Source organism: Equus quagga, chromosome 1 (genome assembly GCF_021613505.1).
Source record: "Equus quagga isolate Etosha38 chromosome 1, UCLA_HA_Equagga_1.0, whole genome shotgun sequence".
Taxonomy (NCBI): Eukaryota; Metazoa; Chordata; class Mammalia; order Perissodactyla; family Equidae; genus Equus; species Equus quagga.
In genome coordinates this window covers 81954545-81979467 of record NC_060267.1, presented here as the reverse complement: position 1 = coordinate 81979467, position 24923 = coordinate 81954545, and the positions used below count along the sequence as shown (strand labels likewise).

At 42.6% G+C, this 24923-nt stretch overlaps 1 protein-coding gene across 2 annotated transcripts in view; it reads left to right on the top strand.

The window, feature by feature from the left end:
• The window catches only part of CDK5RAP2 (CDK5 regulatory subunit associated protein 2), a 172485-nt gene that overhangs the window by 50330 nt on the left and 97232 nt on the right, over window positions 1–24923 (top strand). For both annotated transcript variants that reach the window (XM_046668538.1, XM_046668528.1), the window contains 2 exons: window positions 4152–4370; window positions 24210–24377. In XM_046668538.1, coding sequence (XP_046524494.1) covers window positions 4152–4370; window positions 24210–24377 — 387 coding nt within the window. The remainder of the gene's footprint in view (window positions 1–4151; window positions 4371–24209; window positions 24378–24923) is intronic.

The window sequence follows — 24923 nt, the reverse complement described above, 5'->3', positions numbered from 1 at the left end:
GATAAAAATCACCAATAAACTCATGTCTTAAAGATGTTTGCTGTTAACATCTTGACTCTTTCAATGCATATTTATACATATATACATACAACCTTTGAAAAATTAAAAATAAGATCATAATATGTATTTTGTTCTCTAATCTTTTTTTTCCCCATCTAATGTTCTTGCCATGGCAGTATATGTAGATCTACCCAATCTTTTTTTTGGTTAATTTTTCTTTTGACATAGTTGTAGATTCACATGCAGTAGATTTCTGTATACCCTTTGCCCTTTGTGTAATAGCTTGCAAAACTGTAGTACAGTGTCGCAACCAGGACAGTTGATATTGGTGCGTCCATTGGCCTTAATTCAGATTTCAGCAGTTTGACTCGTACTCATTTGTGTGCGTGTGTGTGTGTCTGTCTCTGTGCTTTTTAAACAGTCTTCTTAAAGAGCTGCATTTAGTGCATTGTATGGGAGGAACATGGGCAGACATGGACTTGAATCCTGACTCTGCTCTTCACTATGTAACTTTGGGCAAGACGTTTGCGCTCTCCCAGCCTGCTCGCGCGTTGTAAAATCTGGATAATCAGACTTATGGCACATAATCCTTACAAGGATTAAGTAAGAAAGTATATCAGGGCACAAGCAGTAACTCAATAAATGTTAACTCATCCTTAAATTGAGTAGTATAATCTTCTGGCATAAAAATAGAGTAGTTACTTCGGTCTGTTTTTCAAATTCTCTACTAATGGTGTTACACACATAGCTTTTAGTCTGAGGGGCCTCTCCGTGTTACCTTTCAATTGGGATGAAAGATAATGGAGTCAGTGATGGAACAGGGGAGCTAGATTTATTTGTTCCGCAGCCGCTGCAGCAGTACTCTATGCATCACGTTCAATCTTCACAACAACCCTGTGAAATCGAGATCGTTCCTTTCACAGATGAGGAACCTGAACTTCGGAGAAGTTCACTTCCCCCACGTCACACAGCTGGCACTGCTCTTTGAACGCTGAGCTCTCTGCCTCTCTGCATGATGTAGAAACATGACGGTGTTTCTGCACTGTGGGGAAGGATGATCTGTTTAATATTACATTTGGCCTTCAGTTTCTGACCGTGTCTAACTGGGCCAGACGTTTGCCACTGTTTATAAGCACCTAACTGACGAACTAGAATTCAAAAAAGCAGGGTGTCATGCAGAACAAGGTAAAGAACTCTCCAAGGAAGTTTTGCAAAGGGCCATTTAAGGAATATTTAACGTGGCAAGGATTTTTATGAAGGGAATAGAATGTATGAATTTGAATTCTTTGAGCTTGGATTTTTAAAGAGGCTTTGTCATCGTTATCTGCATGATAGTCCTGCAGAGCTTTCATCACTTTATAATAACTATTATTTTAACACTAACCATTGCTGTCCGATGTTTAACAAGCTCTTAATTGGTGTTCTGTCTCTCGCCTTCTCTCCTTGAATTCAGTCTTCTTGTTTTAATTCTCGGTAGTTATTGGTGTTAATTGGAATCTTCACTGGAATGGGCAAGGCAGTATAGGGCTGTAGAGAGAACACAGGCTCCAAATTATTTGAATCTGATTTAATCACTTATGGTCTGATGACAGGCTAGTCATTTAACAGTTCTGAGCCTCACTTGTTTAAATAGGGATAGTAACGTGTACTTTGTAGGGTTGGTATGAGAAACAGAGATACGTTGTGTGTGAAAGTGCCTGCTGTAGCTACCCATATATAATCAGTGCGTGATGAAAGATACCTGTGAAATTGTTCAAGCTGAGCATTGTCCCAATCATCGTTTATCTACTTTTGTTTTTAGAATTTATTTAAATAAGCACTGCCCCAGATACTTTTTTTTTTTTGGCCTGTGACCTAGGTTTCCCACTTCTTTTTATTTATTTTAATTTTAAAGGAAACTAAAAAGCTTTTATAAAACCTACTTTGCAATTTGAATAGAGTTCTCCCTCAGTCTCTGTTGCTGTGTCCTAAATAGCAGTTGGGAAACATGGGCCCAGATGGCTGGGCTGTAGGTGGGCCAGGAACAGCCGAACCCCCTGCCCCTAGATTAACTAGGTTGTAGCCCACCTCTCCTGAACAACTAAGACTTAGCTATCGATGGTAGTGGAGATGGATTTTCTGGAAAGGCCAGGAAGCTGGGGCCAGTCCCTTTACTCCAGTCCAAGTTGTGACCTTGACAGCTCAAGTGTCCCTTGCTTTTGACTTTTTTTTTTTTGAGGAAGATTAGCCCTGAGCTAACATTTGCTGCCAATCCTCCTCTTTTTGCTGAGGAAGACTGGCCCTGAGCTAACATTCGTGCCCATCTTTCTCTACTTTATATGTGGGATGCCTGCCACAGCATGTCCTGACAAGTGGTGCGTAGGTCCATGCTTGGGGTTCAAACTGGCAAACGCTGGGCTGCTGAAGCGGAATGTGCAGACTTAACCTCTGCACCACTGGGCTGGCCCTGCTTTTGACTTTTTAATCTTAAACCTCAGTCTAATTCAAAGAAAAGATTTTTTAAAGTATATTTTCTCCTGATTAAAAGTATTATATATATATGCTTCAAATTTTTTTTTCCGGAAGACTAGAAAGAAGAAAAAACCAGAAAATCACCCAACCACCATTAGCATTTTGATAGTTTTCCTTCCAGGCTTTCTTCTATGCATGGATTTTATTTTTTAGATCAGTTATAATTTGGTCTTCTGTTTTTTCATATAGTATTGTGAGTTAGAAGTATTCCCATATTATCAACTCTTTGTAAATATAGTTTTAAGATTTCATTGTGTGGCTTTACTATACTTTCCTTATCCATTTTCATATTCTTGCACATTTAGGCTGTGTCGTATTTTTTTACTGTTCTAAGTAATTCTGTGATGAATGACTTTGTGTATAAGGCTTTCCCTCCCATATTTTGGATTCGTCCTCTGAGATTGAGTCCTAGGAGTGGAATTATTTGGATGAGTCTGAACATGTTTATATTGTGTACACTAACTTGATATGTGTAGTCTGTCCATAGGGAGTTCTATCAGTTCACAGTCCTGCCAGCATATTTCCTGGCTTCTAGATGCTTGATCAGATCTTGAAAAGTGAGTATTCATTGTGCCATTTCACAATAAGCTTGCCAGCACTGGATATTCTCATTAAAACAATCTCACTTGTTAAATGAGAGCTTGTTTTAATTTACTCTTTTTTTTAATATAATTTTGGAGAGTTTTTTTTTTTTTTTTTGAGGAAGATTAGCTTTGAGCTAACTGCTGCCAATCCTCCTCTTTTTTGCTGAGGAAGACTGGCCCTAAGCTAACATCCGTGCCCATCTTCCTCTACTTTTTATATGTAGGACGCCCACCACAGCATGGCGTGCCGAGCGGTGCCATGTCCACACCCGGGATCTGAACCAGCAAAGCCCGGGCCACTGAGAAGCAGAACGTGCGCACTTAACCGCTGCACCACCGGGCCCGCCCCCAATTTACTCTTTTTGATTATTGGTGAATTATAACATTTTTTCATATGCTTGAAGTCACATATGTATTTTCTCTAGCAAACTGTCTGTTAATGAAATAAAGATGTTCTTGACACATTTAGCCCTCGGACTCTGCCCAATTTATAGCCTTTCAAGGTGACCATCAGGCTACCAAGCTGACCACATCTTTTTCTCTAGAGGACTGTGGGTTTGAGCCGTTCTCATGTAGATGAACATGGACAGTGCTTGAATCTCTCTGGTTTGAAGTGAAGCTCTTCATTCTACCTTTTTAAAATAACTTAATTAAATTGTTTTTAAAAAAACCATTATAGAAGTTATGTGCTCACTAACCTTAGAGCATTTGAAAATACAGAGAAGTGAAGGGAAAAAATCAACTATGTTCCCACCCCACTAAAGGCAGTTACTATTAACATTCTGTGCTTTTCCTTCTAGTCTTAAAAATGTATGTATGTATTTTACATAATCGTAGCCTTTCCTCCCCTGAACATCAACATCATAACATAAATATCACCTTAAGTTATTTCAAAATCTTCATATTATTTGTGCTTTGAGTCCTGAATGTTGTTTATGTTAATAATCTTTTTCTTTTCCTTTTATCCCCCCAAGGTGGAAAAGGAGCACAGGTTTCTTGGTTTGTTTAATGAGCCGTGAAAATCAGCTCTTGTCCCCTCTCTCCCTCCTCTGCTAGGGGTCTGAAGATCAGGAGGCTGCTCTGTTAGAAAAGGCAGCCCTTTTGGCTGAGCTGCAGGCAGAAAACCTCACCAAGAGTACAGAGAACCACAGACTGCGCAGGAACGTTAAGAAGGTCACCCAGGAGCTGAGTGACCTGCAGCAGGAGAAGGAGAGACTAGAGAAGGACCTGGAGGCAGCACATCGGGAGAAGAGCAAAGGAGACGCCACCATCCATGTGAGCAGTGCCTGTTCCCTTCTGAAATAGTAGGCAGTGTGGTCGGGCTGGGGCTGTTCAGCTGTTTCTGGTTTTAGGGAGATGTTCATTGCAGAAAACTTAGAAAAATCTGAAAAATAGTAAGAAGAGAATATTCCAGTCATCTGCTCACCTAGAAATGACTAGTCTTAACTATTTGATGTTTCAGTCCTTTTATACTGTCTCTTGCTCTCCTGCCCTCCCTCCCGCTCTCCCTCCCTCTCCTTTCTGTCTCCCCCACCCCCCCATGTGCATTATTGGTATCAAGGTGAAAATACAGTTTTGTATCCTTTTTGTTTTATTGAGTGTTCTCTCTTTGGTGTGTTGCCATGTTATAAATGTTCTTCAGAAACATGTTTTGTGTGTGCAAGCATAACATTTCATCACTTGGATGTGCTACAGTTTATTTAGCTAGTCCCTTATCGTAGGACATTTAGGACGCTACAGTTTTTTTTTTTTTTTTGCCTTATAATGAATGCTGCAGCAAACATCGTTCTACATAAATATTTATCCACTGATTGTTTCCTGATCAAGGTATAATTACTGGGTCAGAGAGTGTGAGTGTTTTCAAAGCTATTTTATAGATAATCCTCAAATTGTTCTCCTGAAAGATTATACTAGATTATGTGAGGGTGATCTTTTTTTAAGACTGCTCTATGCAACATTGGGTGTTAGCATTTAAAAAATTCTCTCTCAATTTGGTAGGCAAAATATAGAGGCAAACTGTAGGTTATCTTTTATTTATTTATTTATTTTTGAGGAAGATCAGCCCTGAGCTAACTACTGCCAATCCTCCTCTTTTTGCTGAGGAAGACTGGCCCTGAGCTAACATCCATGCCCATCTTCCTCTCCTTTATACGTGGGACGCCCACCACAGCATGGATTTTGCCAAGTGGTGCCATGTCCACACCTGGATCCGAACCGGTGAACCCCAGGCCCGCCGAGAAGTGGAATGTGCGAACTTAACCGCTGTGCCACTGGGCTGGCCCTAGGTTATCTTTTAAAATTTCCTTTATAGTCATGTGCTGCATAACAACGTTTTGGTCAATAACAGAACGTGTATATGACAGTGGTCCTGTAAGATTAGTACCGTATAACCTAGGTGTGTGGTAGACTATACCATCTAGGTTTGTGTGAGTGCACTCTGTGATGTTGGTGCAGTGGCAGAATCACCTGACGACGCATTTCTAAGAACATATCCCCGTCATTAAGCGACGTATGACTGTATATTTAAACTTAAGGATTCAGTGTTGACACTCAGGGATCGTTGACACTCAGGTCTTGACACTCGTATTAATTGAATTACCTGCCCAGGAGCCTAGGGCAGGCAGAGTGAGAGTGGAGAGCTCAAAAGAGCCCACAGGTACTAGAGGTTGGTTCTCTGGTGCCTGCTGTGGGTGGGGATGCCAGGATCCAGCGTTTGAAATCCTGATGCCAGTGCTGACGAGAGAATTGAAATACAAATGTTTGTAAATTTTAATGAAAATTTTAATGAACATTAAGAGAGCAGTAATGGAAATTTAGAAAAATGAGAAAATGTTACCTACAATTCCACCACCCTAATAAAGTAACTGTTTTGCAGTATCACTCTTCCGGCCTGGTACAGCTGGGCCCCCAATCTCATCAGAAGCTAAAGACCCTCTGTGTTCTTTGATCCTTTATCATGGGCGTCTCCCAATGTCACTTAGACTATTGTGGGCATCTCCCCCTGTCACTTCCCCTGTCGTGGGTGTCTTGCCATGTCACTTTCTCTATCGTGGATGTCTCCCCATGTCGCTTCCTCGGTCATGGGTGTCTCCCCATGTCACTTACTCTCTCCTGGGCATCTTTCCATATTGTGTAGGCTCCAGAGTGATCATGTTGAATGATGCATAGTCTTCATTGAGTAGATTTCACATAACTTACTTAATAATTTCCTCCTTTGTTGGACATTTGGGCAGTTTAGAGAATGCCACAATGATATCTTTGGTCATAAAGATGTTTTCTCTTGAAATCCTCAGGATAGATTCTGAGGAGTGAGATTACTGCATCAGATGGTGCAAATATTTTGTACTAGTTAATCATGCTGCCAGATTATTTGTCCAAAGGACTGGCCCAATTTATGCTGCCACCCCCAATATTGGAGTGTACCAGTTTATTGCATGTTATTAAAAGACTTGTTTCCTATGTTTATTCAAAGTTATTGAACACCAAATGCTCCTGGTTTAGATGTTGATGGAAATACAAGGTATGGCCTCTGAAAGTTTTATTTTTCTAAGGGAGATGAAAATGTTATACATGACAAAATGCGCAATTTAAAATCTAGAGCTAATTAATATAGCTTATACAGATAGTGCAAAAGATCCTTGTGGAATGGAGTAGTCAGGGCGACCTAGGAGGAGATGACACTTGAGTTGAGTGAGCAGAGTAAGATTTGAGTGGTGTGCCTTTATGGATGAGGTAAAGAAGACTGGCTGGAGGGTCCTTTTATAGAGGTGCAGTTTTCATGGTCAATTCTTACATCCTTCACTGTTGGATAACAAGTTTTTTAGTTTAAAATAGTTTGTCCTGTCTCTCTGCCGCTGTCATAAAAATGTCCATTCAGTAGAATTTGGATGGGGGGATATATGTATATATACACACGCATATCTATGTATATATGTTATGTAATTGTTTTTTTACATTATAACTTACTCTTGGTAAGCTTTTGAAACAGCTACGTAATATTATATCAAGTGGATATGCAGTAATTTACCTATCCCTCTATTGTCAGACGGTGTTTTTTGGTTCCATAATTCACTTATTCATATAAACCCTGGTGCTTCTAAAATAATTTTGGGCTGCTGTGATATTAAGTTGTATTCCTATATAACATCTTCATAAGGAGGCAAGGAACATTCGGCAGGGACTGGAAGGGGGGACTATTACAGTGAGAGGAGGGAGAGGGTGAAGTATACTATGAGTATGAGTTCTTTTGCCGGTGACAGAAACCCAGCTTGGAGTAACTTAGGCAAAAAGGGAAATTTATTGCCTTGTGTAACTAAACTGCTGGAAGGATGGCTGCCTGGCACAGTGCCAGGACCGAATCTCTGTCTCTCTGAGAGCTGGCTGCTTTTTCTTGCATCCGCTTACTCCAGTTCCAAGTGGTTGGGCCCATCATTGGCAGCCCTGCTGGGATCACATCTCCCCAGTTTATTACAGAAGAGGTAGGAGGACTCTCACACTCCCTGTCCTTGCTGTCTCCCTGTCAGGGTGGCCAGGGGGCTGAGGTGCTGAGAGGCCCGACTTGGGTCACATGCCCGTTCTTCTTTATCAGAAGTGTGTGTGTGAGTCCCATTATTGGCAGCCTCCGCTAGAGCCACGTTTTAGGCAGATGAGCAGTTAGCCAGAGACAGCACTGTTTGGTTTCATGGCACTGGGCAGACCCAGACAGCTGTGCACTCTAAAGGCTTGCTTCAGGTGAGCATGCCTGTGACTCAGCTTCCTACCAGCTCATCAGGGCTACTCTTCTACATCTGCTCGCATGGATGTTTCTAACACGATGATTTGGCCATGGTGTCTTTCTTTTTGCACATGTGTTGCACACAATGGTATCTCTGCTTAACTTCTGGTCATATTCTAAGAATCTGGCTGCGTCCATCTCATATGAATGTTTCAAACCAGATCTTGAGGCACTGGCTTGTTCAGAATCTGGGGAAACACAGTGGGAGGTGTTTTAGCCTTATGGTGCTAGGGTGAATGCAGAGGTAGAGCAAAGCCCCCTGGCCTTGAATGTCTATCAGCTTGTTCTGTTAACCAGCCTCTTTAATTATCTAGAGCCTCCCACTCACCAGCTGCTACTGCTGTTGCTTTTGGATTGAAACAGACAAACAAAAAACTAGACCTTTTAGCGGCTCTGTTTCTGCCCTGGCAGGGGAAAGGAATCCATTCATGCAGTCAGCAATGTTGAGCACTTTGTGCAGTCCCTGCGCTAGGCATGGGGACAGTTCCACAGTAGAGATATGAATAGAGGACCACGGGAGCCCAGAGGAAGAAAGGGGCTTGCGGGATCAGAGAAGGCTCCTGGGGAAAGTAACTTTTGAACTGGTTCTGAAGTTTGAGCTAAAGGTTAATAGATAGGCAAGGAAGAGAAGGGTTTATACAGAGGGTGAAGGGGTATGAGTATGGTGTTTTTGGGGAAACAAAACAAGATTACCAAACTTGACATATTCTGGTTATTTGAAACTTTAAAAATTGTAATTTATTCCTTTCAGTGTTTCAGAAACATTTCCAGAGGTTTATAGAAATTCATAAAATTCAATGAGATTAAAAATAAAGATAAGGGCATTAGGGGAAAATAAGGGTTTGACTCGTACGATGGAACCAGAGGGAGTAAAGTAGAAACGCACACTGTGATACCCTGCACAGCACTCGAGAGGGACTTAAGATGCAGCCCGTAGCTCCTAGCAGCAAAAGTAAAAAGGGAAATTCAGTCACAAGGTCTCCAGTGTCTGTAAGATGAACACGTTAAGATAAAAGGACAGCTTTTGCTGGCACTCTGGCCTGAGGGAAGTATTGCCTCTGGTGAGTTTTAGAAAGAGTTCTCTGAGCAGTATACAGACTCTTCAACAATGCCCTATTCAGTGAAAGCAATCTTGCACGGGGCCAGATCAATGTCATCCAAGTCAGCCAGCTTGTAAGTATTAAGGTTTTCAGTCCCTGTGACTGTGTCTAGCTGTTTCCTATTATTCTTGTTTCTTGGACAAGAACTGCCAAATCGGTGGGAAATACTGCATCCCTGTTTATAGATGAGCCCTGACTCAAAGCCTTTGTAGGGGTCCTCTATCAAGGGGTTTTTGTAGCGTTCGCTGGATTCTTTCTGATGGTAAGCCTTTGGATGTGATCAAACCATCCTTTGCTCATGCCAGAAACGTTTATTGCAGTCTCATTGTGCCTGCTCGTAAGCACTTTGGAGGGAGACAGTGCCCATCTGAAAACGCAGCTTGAATCAGAGACGCATGAGTTCGCCGTGTCTGATTGTGCATGAACGTGGAGAAGTTTGGCCCGAGAGGCAGTTCGTCATGTTTGTTTGTTTGAATTGCCTGTGATTGCAGCGATCTGGCGCCAGTGCACTCAGCACGGGTTGTAATTTGCAGTTTCTTCATTTGGTGATTCGAGGGACATCTCTTAAGTGCTTGCGATGGCGCAGGCGCCGTTGGGAGGCTCTGGTGAATACCAGCTTTGGTTTTTACTTTGGAAGGCTTGTTTACAATAAGAAAGGTCAAAAAGTGAGGGTCTCACAGATAGATCCCTTTATTGTATTACATGTCCTTGCCACCAGAGGGACGTCTATCCCTTCCAGGAAATCCAGGAGGCCTTTGCAAAAAGCCAACAGAAGAAACCAGTATTCCCAAGTCGATGTCCTAAGTGATGTATAAAGTGTCCTCGCTTCTGTGGTCTGTAACAGGAGTGCTGCCTAGAGTCCCCCAGCCTTGCCCTCACATCTCTGACTGTGATACGTTATTTGGCACCAGAGACTCTCCTTTTAGTGTGTGTGCGTGTGGTAAAAGGGGATAGAGGTGGATATTTTAGATTGGCTCGCTCTGGTTCAGGCATTCTGTATGCTACTTGGAGTAGATGGGGGAGAGGAGCAAGTCATAGTCTTTTTCTTCTCCGTTATAGGCAACGTATGTTAGACATTGGGTTAGCCGTGTTTCCCAGACCGTCTCATAATGCTCTTCTGTTACGAGCCCTGTCATCCGCTACTCTGCTAAGTGTGCTTCAGGATGTGGGCGCTCTCTCTGTGGGGTTGCATTTGCTGGTAAAGCCCAGAAATCTAATTAAAGTTGTACCCATCACCCACCAGGCTAATCCTGTGTGCTTTGACAGGAGCAGGTTTAATTTCAGGGTAGTTCGGCTTGAACCCCCCAGTTCTCACATGTGCTTGTTGATAGATGACTCCAAATGAGGCAGTGACAGCGTTCAGAACATCTCTTGGTGAACTAGAATCAAAGCATGGCATTTGGAGACAGTGTCTATGGCTGGGTGGTCAGGGCTGAGACCGCAGACCTGAGGTAGTGTGATTTTTACCAAGGGTCAGAGCTCCCCTTGCCTTCTGTTTTGTTTGAATCGGGTGTAAAGATTTTGAGTTGGTATCCTTTGTAGAACAATATGCGATTTAAATGACCTGTGTTGGAAGAGGTTCTGTCTTGGGCAAATTCCAGTTTTTCGTAAGAGAGGCTGAATGCAGTGACTTTGCAGTCAAACTGGATTTGAATTCTGGCTCCGTGACTTGCTAGCTGTTGGACTGTGAGCCAGTAACTTTGCCTCTCCAAACTGTGGTGTCCATTTCCTGTCAGAAAAAGGGAGATTAGTGGTAAGGATTGTATGAGATAGGGTAGAGCTCTTAGCATAATACCTGGCACATCGTAAGTGATCAATAAATAGTAGCTGTTTTGATGATGGTGATGATGCTGCCGCCTTGGAAGATAGAAACTTTATAATTCCAGTCAGTATCTTTGGAATAGTGGAGAACAGTGCTGGGCTTGGGTTGGGATCCCAGCTTCAGCAGGTGCTTAACTCTAAGCCTCTAAGTCAGTTACTTAACCTCTCTCATGTTTTCTCCGCTAAAATGGGGTTGATTATATCTATTTCAGGATTGAGTAAATGAGTAATGAAATTTAATGCATGAGAAAATGCCTACTATGGTTCCTGGCACATGGAGGTAGATGCTCCGTTGATGAGATTCCTTCTTTTCTTTCCTCTTTCTCTGCTTTTAATTGTGTGGCAGGTGCTGGCTCAGGACTTTGAATGATAAACCACTGCCGGCTAGAATCTAATGGACACTGTTGACTAATAAATGTGGTCTGCCCTTTTACCAGTCAAGTCAACAGAGCTGTAAATTTCTTCCTTGATCAACACTCACCTCTCCTCTGAAGAAAGTGCTTGTCTGTTCCTTTCCAGCTGATTGATCCGTCCAGGAAGGGAGTCAGAGCCCTTTTAGAGTGAGACTCTGGAGCATCTCAGCGGCGCATGTGTGGGGCCGCTGGGGAAGTTGCTTTAAAAGGCTCTTCCCACCAGTTTTCGTCTAGAATTGCTGTGGTCTCTCTCGGGCACAGACAGAAAGGCTCTCCCTTATCTCTGGTTCTTACTTTTTAATTTCAGTGCCAGGCTCTGTCCTGGGCACTGGGAGTACAGGACTGGATCAAATCAGACAGAGTCTCTGAAGGAATCTAGTAGAGAAATAGAATGGAAACGCAGACAAAGAGCTCATTAAAAGGTAGCATGATAAGTGCTGATAGAGGGATGGACCAAATGCTTTGGGAGCCAGAGAATGCAACTGTGCTAAGAGGGGGCGAGGGAAGGAAGGCTTCACAGAGGAGGTGGATTTGAGCTGAGATTTGAAGGATAAGTAGCTCTTTGCCCCTGGGACGGGTGGTGGAAATGCACTCATGGTAGAGGGAAGACTGTGCAAAGGCTTGGGGGCGTGAATGAGTCTGGCTCAGGGGGAAACAGTGAGGGGCTGGAGGAGAGAGAGGGCAGGTTTGCTCCGTTGCTTTGTTCAGGTGGGGTTTAGAGAGGTGCATTTCCTTGCCTGGTGTCCCACAGCTGTTAAGTGGCCCAGCTGGCCCTTGACCCCTGCCCAGTTGGAGCTTCAACTTCTTTGTCCATTCTTCCCCAACTTTCTGGTAAAAGCTCCGTTGAGGTCTGTGCTCAGAACTTCTGCAGTACCACACACGTTAGTTCTCAGTGGCAGGGGCTGTCTCACTCCAGTGGTTTCCATTTATTTTTTTTTAAGCATATGAATTCTTTGTTCAAATGAATTCTTCTGGAGCGAAAACATATAAAAATGGCACTGCTCAGGGTGCAGTGAGGCAGGGCGCCTGGCAGCCTGCTCTGTCCCCACCACACCCCCCAGGAGCAGTGAGGCTCCACAGAATGTGTCTGGAACCACTACCTCAAACTAATTCTGGAAATTCTTACATCACTTAGTTCCTATACCTCATTAAGATTTTGGAGAAGTTTCCTTTGTATATTTAAAAGTAACCACCGAGCACTTGACAAGCTTTCTCCCAGTGAAAGCTGATAAGGTTGAAATTTGATAGATGAGAACCTTCTCATTCTCCATCTGGCCAGAGATAAAACCAACCAGCTGACTGGAGAAGGAGGTATGAGGACCTGGCTTTTCATTTCTAATGTGATTGTAAGATTATGGGGATATTTTATTTTTCAAATAATCCACTTTTTAAAAATCAGTCTGCTCTAAGAGAGCCCTGATATGCAAAGGCGTGCTCAGCTCAGTGTTGGTCCGGAGCGCACCTGCAAATCTTAAAGGAAAATTGCCCATTAGGGTAGAAATTGAGGCCTCAGGTGATGTCATCCTACAGAGCTTGCCGTGGCAGCGTGCGCTGTAACGCCTGCTGGTGGTCTGGTGTGGGAGAGGGAGTTTCGAACCTTTTCCCCTAGTCCCTTTGTTCAGAAGCAGATAAGACAGATGCACCCAAGGGAGCTTTGCAAGTTCTTTAGGATGGTGGCTTCTTGCATTAAAATCAAATACAAATTCCCATTCTTTTCCTCAAGTCGACTGGGACGATTTCTGGAGGACGGCCCAGGAGCATGCAGTTAGATGGTATGGATAGCCAGCCCCGCTTGAGCATTGCTGATCCTACGGCTTCTTGAGCTCAGGGTGAAAAACCACTAGTTTAGTAAAAAGAACACAAATAGACCTGGTTTTAAACCCTGATTTCACCTCCTTTTGCTTCGGTTAAGTTGCTTGAACATTTTGAACTTCAGTTTCCCGATTGATCAGAGCATCTGCTTCGTAGGGTTGTTGTGAGAAATGAATGAGGTGGTGGGTGTACAGGGCCCACTCTTCAGAATACTATAGAGGTTTGCAGAGGAAAAAGGGTGGGTAGTCGTTTGGGAGGACGATTGCTGAGGCTCAGAGCAATCAGGGAGGGCTTGGTGGAAGAGGTGACATGGGTTGGGCCTTACAAGACAAGCATGCTGTCTCCAGGCAGAACTGGGGGGAATTTTGTTCTTTTTTTCCAGATGGAGGGGACCGGGTGGATATAGGTGGAGAGCCTGGGGAGTGTGTTGATGAAGTGTTTGGGTGAGAAAAGGCCAAAAGGTAGGCTGGAGCCCCCTGGTGGGAGCCGGGATTGACTGCTTGTTGAGGTGTCTTCATTCTGCAGTTAACTTGGAGTCACTTCAGGCTTCCGGGCAGAGGTGTGTTGATCGAGGGTGTGCGTGTGATTTGGTAGGTGAGTCCAGCAGACCGGTTGGGAAGCTGTCTCGGTTGGCCAGATGGGAGCTGAGTTCTGAGGAAGGCAGGCGGTGGCAGGGGATGGGGGAGAGCAGGGGGCTGAGTGTGCGGGCGGGAGGAACACTTTCTCTCCCAGAGCTTCAGCTTCTGCCCTTCCCCCTTCTAACCACCCCCTCAGGTGGTTAATCAGAGTTCAGGATATTCCTCAGGTGGTCCTTGCTAATGGATGAGTGACTGCACCTTAAGGCAGGAACCCAAGTTCCACATTCTTTTGCTTCTTGCTGCAGACCTAGCCAGGCCTGGCCTTTGTTGGGCAGACAGCTCCCTTGAGCAGCATATACCTTCCCCCTTTAAAAAACGAAAATGACCTTCAGTTGTATCAGAAAGCCCCAGTTTGGGTATGAGATTTTCCCAGACTCGTCCTTTGATTCCCAGTCTGCGACCATTTCTTATGTTCAGCTCCTTCAGGAACTCTGAGAGTGGTAGGGGTGGTTGGCAGGGCAGGGTTTGGGCACGTGTGTCCATGCAAAAGCACCAAATCCTCACTCTTCATCCCTCGCCCTCAGTGTGGAGGAGGTGCTGTACCTTCAGGCCTGGGTTACCTGTTGGATGGCAAGTGTGGGTGAGAGGGAGGGGGAAGAGCTGAACCTTGTGGCTGGCTGGAGGGTGGTGCTGTAGCCACACCAGGAAACCTGGGAGTAGAGGTCAGCCTGGAGGATATGCGTGGGGAGAGGGGAAGGTGATGGAATATTTCCTGTGTACCTGCTTCTGTGCTGGGTGTCCATCCTGCATTCTCTCTTTTAACCCTCCAACGACCCTAAGAGTCCGTAATATTATCCCCATTTACTGGAAAGGAAACACTCATAAAGATGTAAGTTATCTGTCTGTGGCCACACAGCTAGTTAGCAGTAAAGCCAGGATTCAACGCTGGTCTGCCGGCCTTCCCAGCCCAGGAATATTGAAGGAGGTTTGGGGAAGCCACCCCAGATTGTCAATTTTCAGTTCCGATTGTTTTGCTGAGGTGAGACATGCCGTCTCCATGCCTCCCCTAAACGTCCATTATAACTCCGCTGGGGCCAAGCACATGAGCCTGTCGGCTGTGTTTGTGTTGCCATGGCAGCTGCTCCTCCTCAAGGCCACCTCTGCCACATTTCCCCCCTCCCTGCCATGGTCCTTGTACTCCAAGCCTTCGCTGACTGCTCTTCAGATGAGGTCTGAGATCCTTGGTCCGCCCCATTCGTTAGCACGAGGGCGCAGTTTCTGGCTGGATATTCCATTGGTCCTGAGGCCTTGAGAAACTGTGACATTAGCTAGGGGTATTGGATTTATTGACCGGTGGAAGCCTGCGTCACAGAGTAGTTTTGTACTTTTTTGGGTCTTAACAATAGTAGAGTTGGGTGGAAAGAACATGGAATTTGGGGTCAAACTCACTCGGGTTTGAATTGCAGCACTAGAACTGACTGTTATAAAGCTTTGCGAAAATCTCTCAACCTCTGTGAGCCTTAGTTTCCTTTCTCTAAACACAAGACTAATAATACTTGCCATGTAGGCAGTCATTAGGGTTAGAGATGTTTTATGTAAAAATGCCATGTTTGGTTCAGAGCTCTTGCTCCCTAAATAGTAGTTTCTATTACTAATGCTTATAATAAGAGAAATGGTTTATACTCTTTGCTTCCTGACTTTCTTTGAGACTCTGATTTATGCCGAGGGCCCTCTACCCCCCAAAATATACACATGCACAAATTTGCACAGGCTCCCAGGGGCCCATTCAGTGGTCCTCAGGTTAAGAATCCCTAATCTTGAGGAATGGTGAAACTACTTGTCCTTTGTGGGGTCCTGGAATAGGTCATTTCATGTTGTCAACTCTGTTAGGTTGGGGGACATGTGGAAGCAATGTGGCACACCATCAGTAGCCTTTATCACTTAAAACGTGTAGTAAGTTTTAACCTAGGTAGCTGAATGAAAGAAAATGTTATAAGCAAATGGAATAAATTATTGTTGAATACAGACATACCCGCTAGAACTTGAACCAGACATCAAAATATGGGTTTGATAGATGTTTGTATAAAGGAAGGAACTGAATCTGGGAAATGATGTAAGTGGACCTATAATTATTGTGGACATGAACAGTGGACACTCTTTACTTAGCATAAGACATAAACATTTTAAAATTAAAAAGTAGGCATGATTGTTCTAGGATGGTAGGCAAATTTATTGTGAATTTAAAGATATACCAAATGGCTTAACACAAGATTTTGTGGTCTGTATTCTCACCAATTTTCAGGGCGGGGTTTCTAAAAGCAAGTGTCATATGACCATTAAGTAGATTGGGATCATTACAAAAGAAATCCAAACCCTTGTCATAGTGTGGAAGTGAACTGAGAGGCTTGGGATCAGAGAGACCTGGAATTCGGCAGGTGCCGTCCCTTACTGACTGATCTTGGGCAGAGTACTTTACTTGTGTGAGCCTGTTTCCTCATTCATAAAATGGGAGCAGTTCCATCCACCTCATCCATCCATCTGTTCATCCATCCATCCAACAGATATTTATTGAGTGCCGTTCTGGTTATCCATTGCTACATAACAAATTACCTCAAAACTTGGCGTCTTAAAACAATACTCATTTTTTTATATCTCATGATTTCTGTGGGTCAAGGATTTGGGCAGGGCTCAGCTGGGTGGTTTTCTGCTCTACTTGGTCCAGGGCACTCATGTCATTCAGCTGGTGGATGGGCTGGTCTGGAGGGTCTGTGACTGTTCACTCACGTCTGGTGCCGTTTTGGGGGTGTCTGGAAAGCTAAGCACAGCTGGGATATGTCTACTGGAGCACCTGTGTGTGGCCTCTCCCGCATGGCAGCGTTAGAGTATCCGCATTTCTTAGATGGTGACTCAGGGCTCCCAGAGAGAGTGTTCCAAGAGATAAGAGTTGGAAGGTGCAAGTTTCCTAAAGCCTGGGCTCAGAAACTGGCACGGTGTCACTTCTGCTACATTTTGTTCATCACAGTAGTCATTGTACTGCCCAGATTGAATAGGAGGGGACACAGACTCCACACCCCTTGGTGGTGAGAAGGTCAAAGAATTTATGGCTCTCTTTATTTTGCCACGAGTGCCTACTGTGTGCCAGGTACCATGCTAGGTGCTGGAGATGCAGCGGTAAACAAAATACACAGCAATCCCTGCCCTTATGGGACTTGACCTTCTGATGGGGGAGACTATAAGCAAAATACACACATCAATTAGACACTGTATCAGAAGATGCTATGAGGAAGAATGGTGAGGGGAAGGAACATGGAGAGTGAGGTTGTGGGGGCCTAGTGGTGGTGATTTTAGGTGGGATGGTCAGGGCAGACTGGACTGAGAAGGTGACATTTGAGCACAGACTTGGTGGAAGTGAGGGAGCGCCTTGAGGAACTTTCCAAGTAGACAGCAACAAGCATAAAGGTCTTGAGCTGGGAGTATACATGGTGTGAAGGAAGACAAGAAAGCCAGGGTTGCCAGAGCAGAACAGGGTGAGGGGAGAGCAGGGGTAGAAGAGGTCAGTGAGGTAGTGGGGGTCCAGGTGGCCTTGAGCCATCGTGGGTTGTGAAACTCACGTGGTTAACGTGAAAGTGCCCAGCACAGTGCCTGGAACAGAAAACTTTTGACACACAGTAGCTTTTATTACCACTAGAACCAGATGTGGGAGCTCCTGCTCCTCTGCACTGGTGCTTGTGCTCCTGATTAGTGCCTCTGCACTGGTGCGTGTGCTCCTGATTAGTGCCTCTGCACTGGTGCGTGTGCTCCTGATTAGTGCCTCTGCAATGGTGCATGTGCTCCCGATTAGTAACAGCTTGCAAAACACAATCAGGAAGGCAAGAAGATAATGAAAGGTGTGAAGGGTGAATCCTCGTGATCTATCTCTTCTCTAATCACGTTACTAAGACAGATGGACTTTTCCTGGTGGCTTTTCTCATGTCAGGGACGATGAGTTTGTGTGTGCACCCTGTGGTGATCCTTGAGATATCAGCTTTTCATTAGGACCGTCCTTGAAAATATTTTCGTGAATGGTCAAAGGCAATTTGCACAAGGGGCAATCCAAACAGTAGTCAAATATATGGAAACATGAGCCGTCAAAGAAATGCAAATTGAAACTCTTGTGAAGAACCATTTCTTACCAATTAAATTAACAAATATTTAACACAGTATCAGTGCTGGTGAGGATATGGTGAAACAAAAAGCTTAGACTTTGGTAGTGGCATTTTAGCCACTGTCTTTTTGAAAGAAAGTTTGTCAGTTTGTAGAAAGAATCCTCAAAACATGCCTATTGACCCCTTGGCCTAGTAGTTTCACCCTTGGGGATTTAGCCTAAGAAAACAAGTCAGAAGTTAGAAAAAATCCTGTTTTATGCACAGAGCTCTTCTTTGCTGTAGTATCTGTAAGAGCTAATGGTTGGAGAGAGTAGGGGAAGCAGGTGAGTTATGGTATACTCATTAAAATGGGTAAATAGAAAGGTTCTGTGGTCTCCTCCACTGAGCATCGCCTACTGACCGCATCTTGCTTTTCCCTTGGACTAGGAGGCTGGGGAAGCCCAGGGTAAGCTCACGCAGAGCAGCTCTGTAGGCCTTTCTCATCGCTGTACTTTTTTCTTTTTACAACTATTTTCTTGACTTTATACTCTTAAACTTTTTGATTTTTAATTGTTCTTTTTGTGTCATTATTTTATTGGTGTATTCTCTTTGTAGGTCATGGGTAATGGAATAAAGTAAAATGGGAAAAAATCTAAAGTTAAAATTGTATGAAAATTATGCCTGCAGATGGACAAAGACTGGAAGGAACGTCTACAACTTGAAAATGGTGTGATTTGTTGGCATGACTATATTGTGGGAGAATATTTTCTTTCTTTAACTTTAGAATTCTGTTAATGTTGCTTTAGTATTATTTGTATAATAAAAAAAATCTTGTTTCCTCTAGAATTGAATGTCTATTTACTGACATTTACAATTCATGATATGTTCTTGGGCCAGCTGTTTTGGATTAAAGGTTTAGGGCAATCTTATCATCATCTGTTTGCTCAAGGAAAAAATTAACATTTAATTTTTAAAGTAGTTTCTTTGTTTCTTTTAAAAAATGTTACTTTGTAAATATTTACCCCCCCTTATGAATATAGTCTGTACTTAGTATAAAATATTTTAAATTGAGGAAAAAAACATAGTAAAAAAAATCATGGTCGCATGTTTGAGCATTTCTTTCAGATTTTTAATCAGTGCTTTTTTTTTAACTGCTTATGATGGAAAACTTCAAATTCACACAAAAGGAGAGACAATAGTACAATGAACCTCCATGTACTTGTCACTCAGCTTCAGCAATCAAACTCAGAGCCAGCCTTGCTTCCTCTGTATCCTCCCCCCGGCTCCCTCTCTTTCAACACTGAAGTATTTTGAGCAACTCCCAGACATATTATTTCATCACTTTTTCCATGTGTTTTTAAAGAAAATACCATTTTCACTTTAAAAAGATTAATAATCTCGGGGGCTGGCCCCGTGGCCGAGTGGTTAAGTTCGCGCGCTCTGCTGCAGGCGGCCCAGTGTTTCATTGGTTCGAATCCTGGGCGCGGACATGGCACTGCTCATCAAACCACGCTGAGGCAGCGTCCCACATGTCACAACTAGAAGGACCCACAACGAAGACTACACAACTATGTACTGGGGGGCTTTGGGGAGAAAAAGGAAAAAAAAAATCTTTAAAAAAAAAAATCTAAAAGATTAATAATCTCTTAATATTACCAAATAGCCAATTAATGTTGAGATTTCCTTGATTGTCTCATTTGAAGAGTTTTTTAAGGTTTGTTCAAACCATGATCCAGACAAGGTACACACATTGCAGGCATTGATATGTCTCTTTTTAAAAACTTTTTATTCTGAAATAATTTTATACATGGAGGAAAGATGCAAAAATAATGCAGAGATTTCCCATACAGCCTTTACCCAGCTTCCTCTGTTGTTATCATCTTACAAACCGTAGTACACTTGTCAGAGCCAGGAAATTAACACTGATAATACTATTATCTACAGACTGTATTTGAATTTTGCCAGTTTTCCCGTTGATGCCCCCTTTCTGGTCCAGGATCCAATCCAGCATCCACATTGCCTTTGACTCTCATGTTTCTTTAGTCTCGTCTAATCAGGGCACTTGCTCAGGCTTTGTCCTTCATGACCTTGACTCCTTTGAAGAATACTGCTCAGTTATTTTGTAAATGTCCCTCAGTTTGGGCTTGTCTGATGTTTCTCTCATGATTAGATTGAAGTTGAATATTTTTGGCAAGAATAGCACAGACGTGATGTGCTCTTCTCAGTGTGTCGTATCTGGATGTGTGTAACGTCAAACTGTCTTATTACTGGTGAGGTTAGTGTTGGTCACTTGGTTAAGGTGGGAGGAGTCTCCTGGGTTTTTCTACAGTAAAGTTACAATTTTTTCCATTTGTGGTTAAGTATTTTGTGGGGAGATACTTTGAGACTATGTAAATATCTTGTTTTTCATTATATTTTCAGGGATCTTAGTATCCACTGATGATTCTTAACTGTAACAGGTATTTCTGTTGTGTTTGCCTAATGGTGATTTTTCTATTGCCATGATTCCTTCTATACTTATTAGTTGTAATTCTACTGTAAAGAAGAGCTGTCGCTTCTCCTGCATGTATATTTAGTTATTTGTTTATATCCGTATGGAGTCATGGATATTTGTTTTAGTCTATAGGTTGTAAGCCATTACTATCGTGATTTATTTTATTGCTCAGACTGTCCCAGATTTGGCCATTGGGAGCTCCTTCAGATTGATTCCTGTGCCTTTTCAACATGCCCCATCATTTTTTGAGCACTTCCTTACTTGCTAGGATCAAAGTTGTCCTGGATGCATCTTGTATTTTCGCCACCCCAGCCCTGGAATCAACCATTTCTCTGAGGATCCTTGATTTCTTTTATTGGAGAATGGTATTTAGAAACCAAGATCCAAATGACAGGTGTCCTCATTGTTCCTGGGGTGTCATCACTTCTAGGCCATGTCAGTGGACAGAGCTTGGAAATATATGTATCCATACTGACACATGCATACCCACATCTCTATTTATTTCTGTGTCCAGCTCTGTGTGTGAGAGAGTGTATGTGTATACAGTATACATATTAAGAAAGTTAGGGAAGACTAGAATGAAGTCTCTGGACTCACTATGAATTCATGAGTTCACACCAACATTCCCTAACTTTCCTAATTATTATTTAGTCTACAGGTTCTCCCTCCCTTTTTTACCTTGTAATTTATTTGTTGAAAAAGTTGGGTCCTTTGTCCTTTACAGTTTTTCACGTTCTGAATCTTACAGATTATATTTCTGTAATGTCATTTAACTTGTTCTCTGCTGACTGCCGACTCTATTTGTAATAAATTGGTAGTTAGATAAGATACATGGTCAAATTCAGGTTTAATTTTTTGGCAAGATTACATTGTAGGTGGTCATTTGTACTTCCCATAGGAGGTCCATAATATTTGATAGCCCCTGTTTTTGTGATATTACTAGCCGTTGAAAATGGGATGGTTTAATCTCATCATTCCCTCTTCTTTTTTTTTTTTAATTTTTTTTTTTAAGGTATGACTGTTTGGTGAGGATGATTGGCCCTGAACTAACATCTGTTGCCAATCTTCGCGTTTTTCTTCCCTCCCTGAAGCCCCAGTGCACAGTTGTATATTCTAGTTGTATGTCCTGCTAGTTCTTCTGGGTGGGACGCTGCCTCAGCATGGCTTGATGAGCAGTGTGTAGGTCTGTGCCCAGGATCTGAACTAGCAAACCCTGGGCCGCTAAAGCAGCGTGTGTGAACTTAACTGCTACGCCACCTGGCCAGCCCCTTCTTCTTCATATATAGCTGAATACCTCTATAAAACAATTCTTATTTTTCATCATCTATTTAGTTACCCTGGGGTGGAGTTCATACAGGAAAGACAAAATAAGAATTTACTAGAATTCCCCAAAGGTGACTCTATTAGTTTCCTGTTGCTGCTGTAAAAGTTACCATGAACTTGGTGGCTTAACAACACAAATTTATTTTATAGTTTTGGAAGTCAGGAGTCTGAAATGGATCCTACTGGGCCAAAATCTAGGTGTCAGCAGGGCTGCATTCCTTCTAAAGGCTTTAGGGGAAAATCCATTTCCTTGCCTTTTCCAGCTTCTAGAGGCTACCTGCGTTTCTAGACCTGTGGCCCCCTCCCATCTGCAAAGCAAGCAATAGCTCGTGGAGTCCTTTTTGTGCTTCCCTCTTCCACTTTTAAGGATCTTTGTGATTATATTGGACCTACCTGGTTAATCTCTGTATTTTGAAGTCAGCGGATTGGCACCTTACATTCCATCGGCAACCTCTGTTCCCCTTTGCCATGTGGTTTAGCACATTCACCGATTCTGGGGACTAGGATGTGAACATCTCTGGGGGACATTATTCTGCCTATCACAATGGCCAAAGGTTTTTTAAAAAAAATCATTATGAACTCAGATTTTTAACATTTTTTATGTATTTTGATTCGTTATTGTCCTTGATGTTCTAACTGTCCTGTCTTTGGATAGTGGAAAAGCTTCTTCAAGTCGATTCCTGAGTTCTTTGGACATGCACAGAAAGCTTCCTTCCTTTCTGACACAAGTTGTCTGGGCTCATAATGTACATTCCTTCCCCAGGTCTGGAATCGTCCATTCCTGTAAGGCAAACTGCAGTGTGCATCAGATTCACCTGGAGGGCTTGTTAACACACAGATTGATGGCCCTACCTGCCTTCTGAGTTTCTGATTTAATAGGTCTGGGGTGGGGCCCAGTCATGTGCTTTTGCAGTTCCTAGGTGATGCTGATGATGCTGTTCTGGGGACTACACTTTGAGAAACACTGCTCTAAAGAACCCTGGATGTTTTGGCTAGAAAATGGTATTTAGAGACTACAGTCTGGACTCTAGGGAGGACGTTGATTCTAGGCTTTTTCAGTAAAAGGAAGGAAATAACAGAAAATGTCAGTTCAGATTGATACTTCCAATTCACATTTAGAATTACGTATTTTAACTTCTTTTATATTTGTTTTCTCTTAGGCTTAAAGTCTTGGTTCTTATGATATTAATAATTATTTAATAAATATACGTATACACACACGGTTTAGAATAACAATCCAAATACTATTTCTTAGACCATGATTACTAAAAACAGTTTAAGATTTTGTGCATCAGTCACTTTGTCCTTGTAGAAAGATCCCACTGGGATGTACAAATTACTCTGCTTTTAAATTATTGAAATAATTCCTCTCTGGTTAACCAGTCAACTCAATATACAGATTCATTTTTTTTGTGTGTCTGCTTTCAATTTATGAGATATTATTTTATTTTTAAAATAATTATCTAAACATTTAAATGGCTTCAACATCATATCTGTAAAATTAGTTCTGTTCTCTCCTTCTACACTGTTCTTTTTCCTTATAGGCAACCATTTCGTTTATTTTATGGTTAAATAAATGACAGTATGCTATACATACTCTTTTTCTCCTGGGCACCCCCACCCCCCACCTCCGTCCCCGCACCTGAGCAATGCAGTTGTCCCTTGGTATCCGTGGGGGATTGGTTCCAGGACTCCCTGTGGATACTAGAATCCACTGATGCTCAAGTCCCTTATACATGTTAAATGGCTGGTACAGTGAACACAGTTGGCCCTCCGCATCTGCAAAATGTGGATCCACGGTTGGTTGGATCCATGCATGAGAAACCCAGGGACACGGAGGGGCTGACTGTATATTCTGAAGATTACTACTTTATGGCAATATGTTTGTGGAGTCCTCATTCCTTTTCCTTTAAAGCTTCAGAGTGCTCCATTGTGAGAGTGTACCATAATTTCTTCCTCTCTTGGGGGACGTTTGGGTTTCTAGCCTTTTGCTATTATGAGTCGTGCTTCAATATTACAAATAGTATCTATTTTGAGGTAGTTATAATCACACCATTTACTCTTTGTTTTCTGTTTTTTACGTTAACATCATAACATGAGCATTTTCCATGTTATTGCAAATATCATTATTTAATATAATGTCATTTTTTTCTGATTGTGAAAGTCATACAAACTTATTTAGAGATTTTTAGAAACTCAGAAAAATAAAAAAATAGTTGAAAATCACCCATAATCCCTCTCCTTAGGTACGCTAGGTTATATGTTAGGTTACTGTTTTGATGTGTTCCCTCAAAGCTTTAACAATATTTTGTATAATCATTTAGAAAACAATCAGCATCATATTTCGTAGTGTCCTTGTTTCTTTTTACTCATAATTGTGTTTTTTTATACTATACTCTTTTTATAATTAATTCTCTCTTGTTGGATATTTAGTTTCTTTCTGGTTTTTCAGTATTGTAAATAATATTGTGATAAACATCCGTGCAGAAAGCTTTCCCCAAATTTTAGAATATTCTTGAAGTAGGGTTTCATGAGACTTTAAATGAGAAGGATGTACACATTTGGTAAATGCATCTATTAGGTTGTTCTCTTACAGCAGTAAGGTAAACAGGTGAGGGGTTGTCCCCTTGAAATTTTTGTCAAGTAAGTTCCATTTATCCTCTTTCTTCTGGCAGGACCTTAGAAATGAGGTGGAGAAATTACGCAATGAAGTGAATGAGAGGGAGAAAGCACTGGAGAATCGTGACGAGAGTCTTCTGAGTGCAAGTAGTCGCAACTTGCCCCGTCGGGACCCGGCGATGAGGCGGGCTGCAGAAAGTGCCGGCCGCACGGACTTGTTTCAGGTCCCGTCACTCTTTTGTCTTCTGTATTTAAATCTTTTGACTTGGCGTAGGTTTTTTTTTTTTTAACTCTTTTGCAGGAACGTTTATTTAACAATAAGGCTGGCAAAAATGCTTATAGTCTTCATTCTTTATGTCATTTGGACCTCAGCCACCAGGAAGGGAAGTCTGGAGAAACAGAAGCTCATAGAAGGGAAGGAACTTACTTTGGGTCATGTGACCAGTAAACGGCAGAGATGGTTCAGGCCGAGGCCTGTTTTGCTCAGGGCCCAGCCGGCCTCACTGAGGAACTTTGCTAGGATACCTGCTGCTCCTTGTTCATGCCATGCCCTTTCACTCCTCTCTGCTTTTCCTCTAACTGTTCCCTTTCGTCTCGGAATAGCCTTCTAGTCTGATCGTGTAGTGGGTTTTGGATTCAGCTCAGACTTACAGTAACCATGATGGATTCAACATGAGGGTGTTTAACTCTGCTTCCTCCTGAAGCCTTGTTAAGATGAGGGTGAAGGGGTGAGAAGGTGTAAACCCAAACCCACAGGACTAGGAGGACGG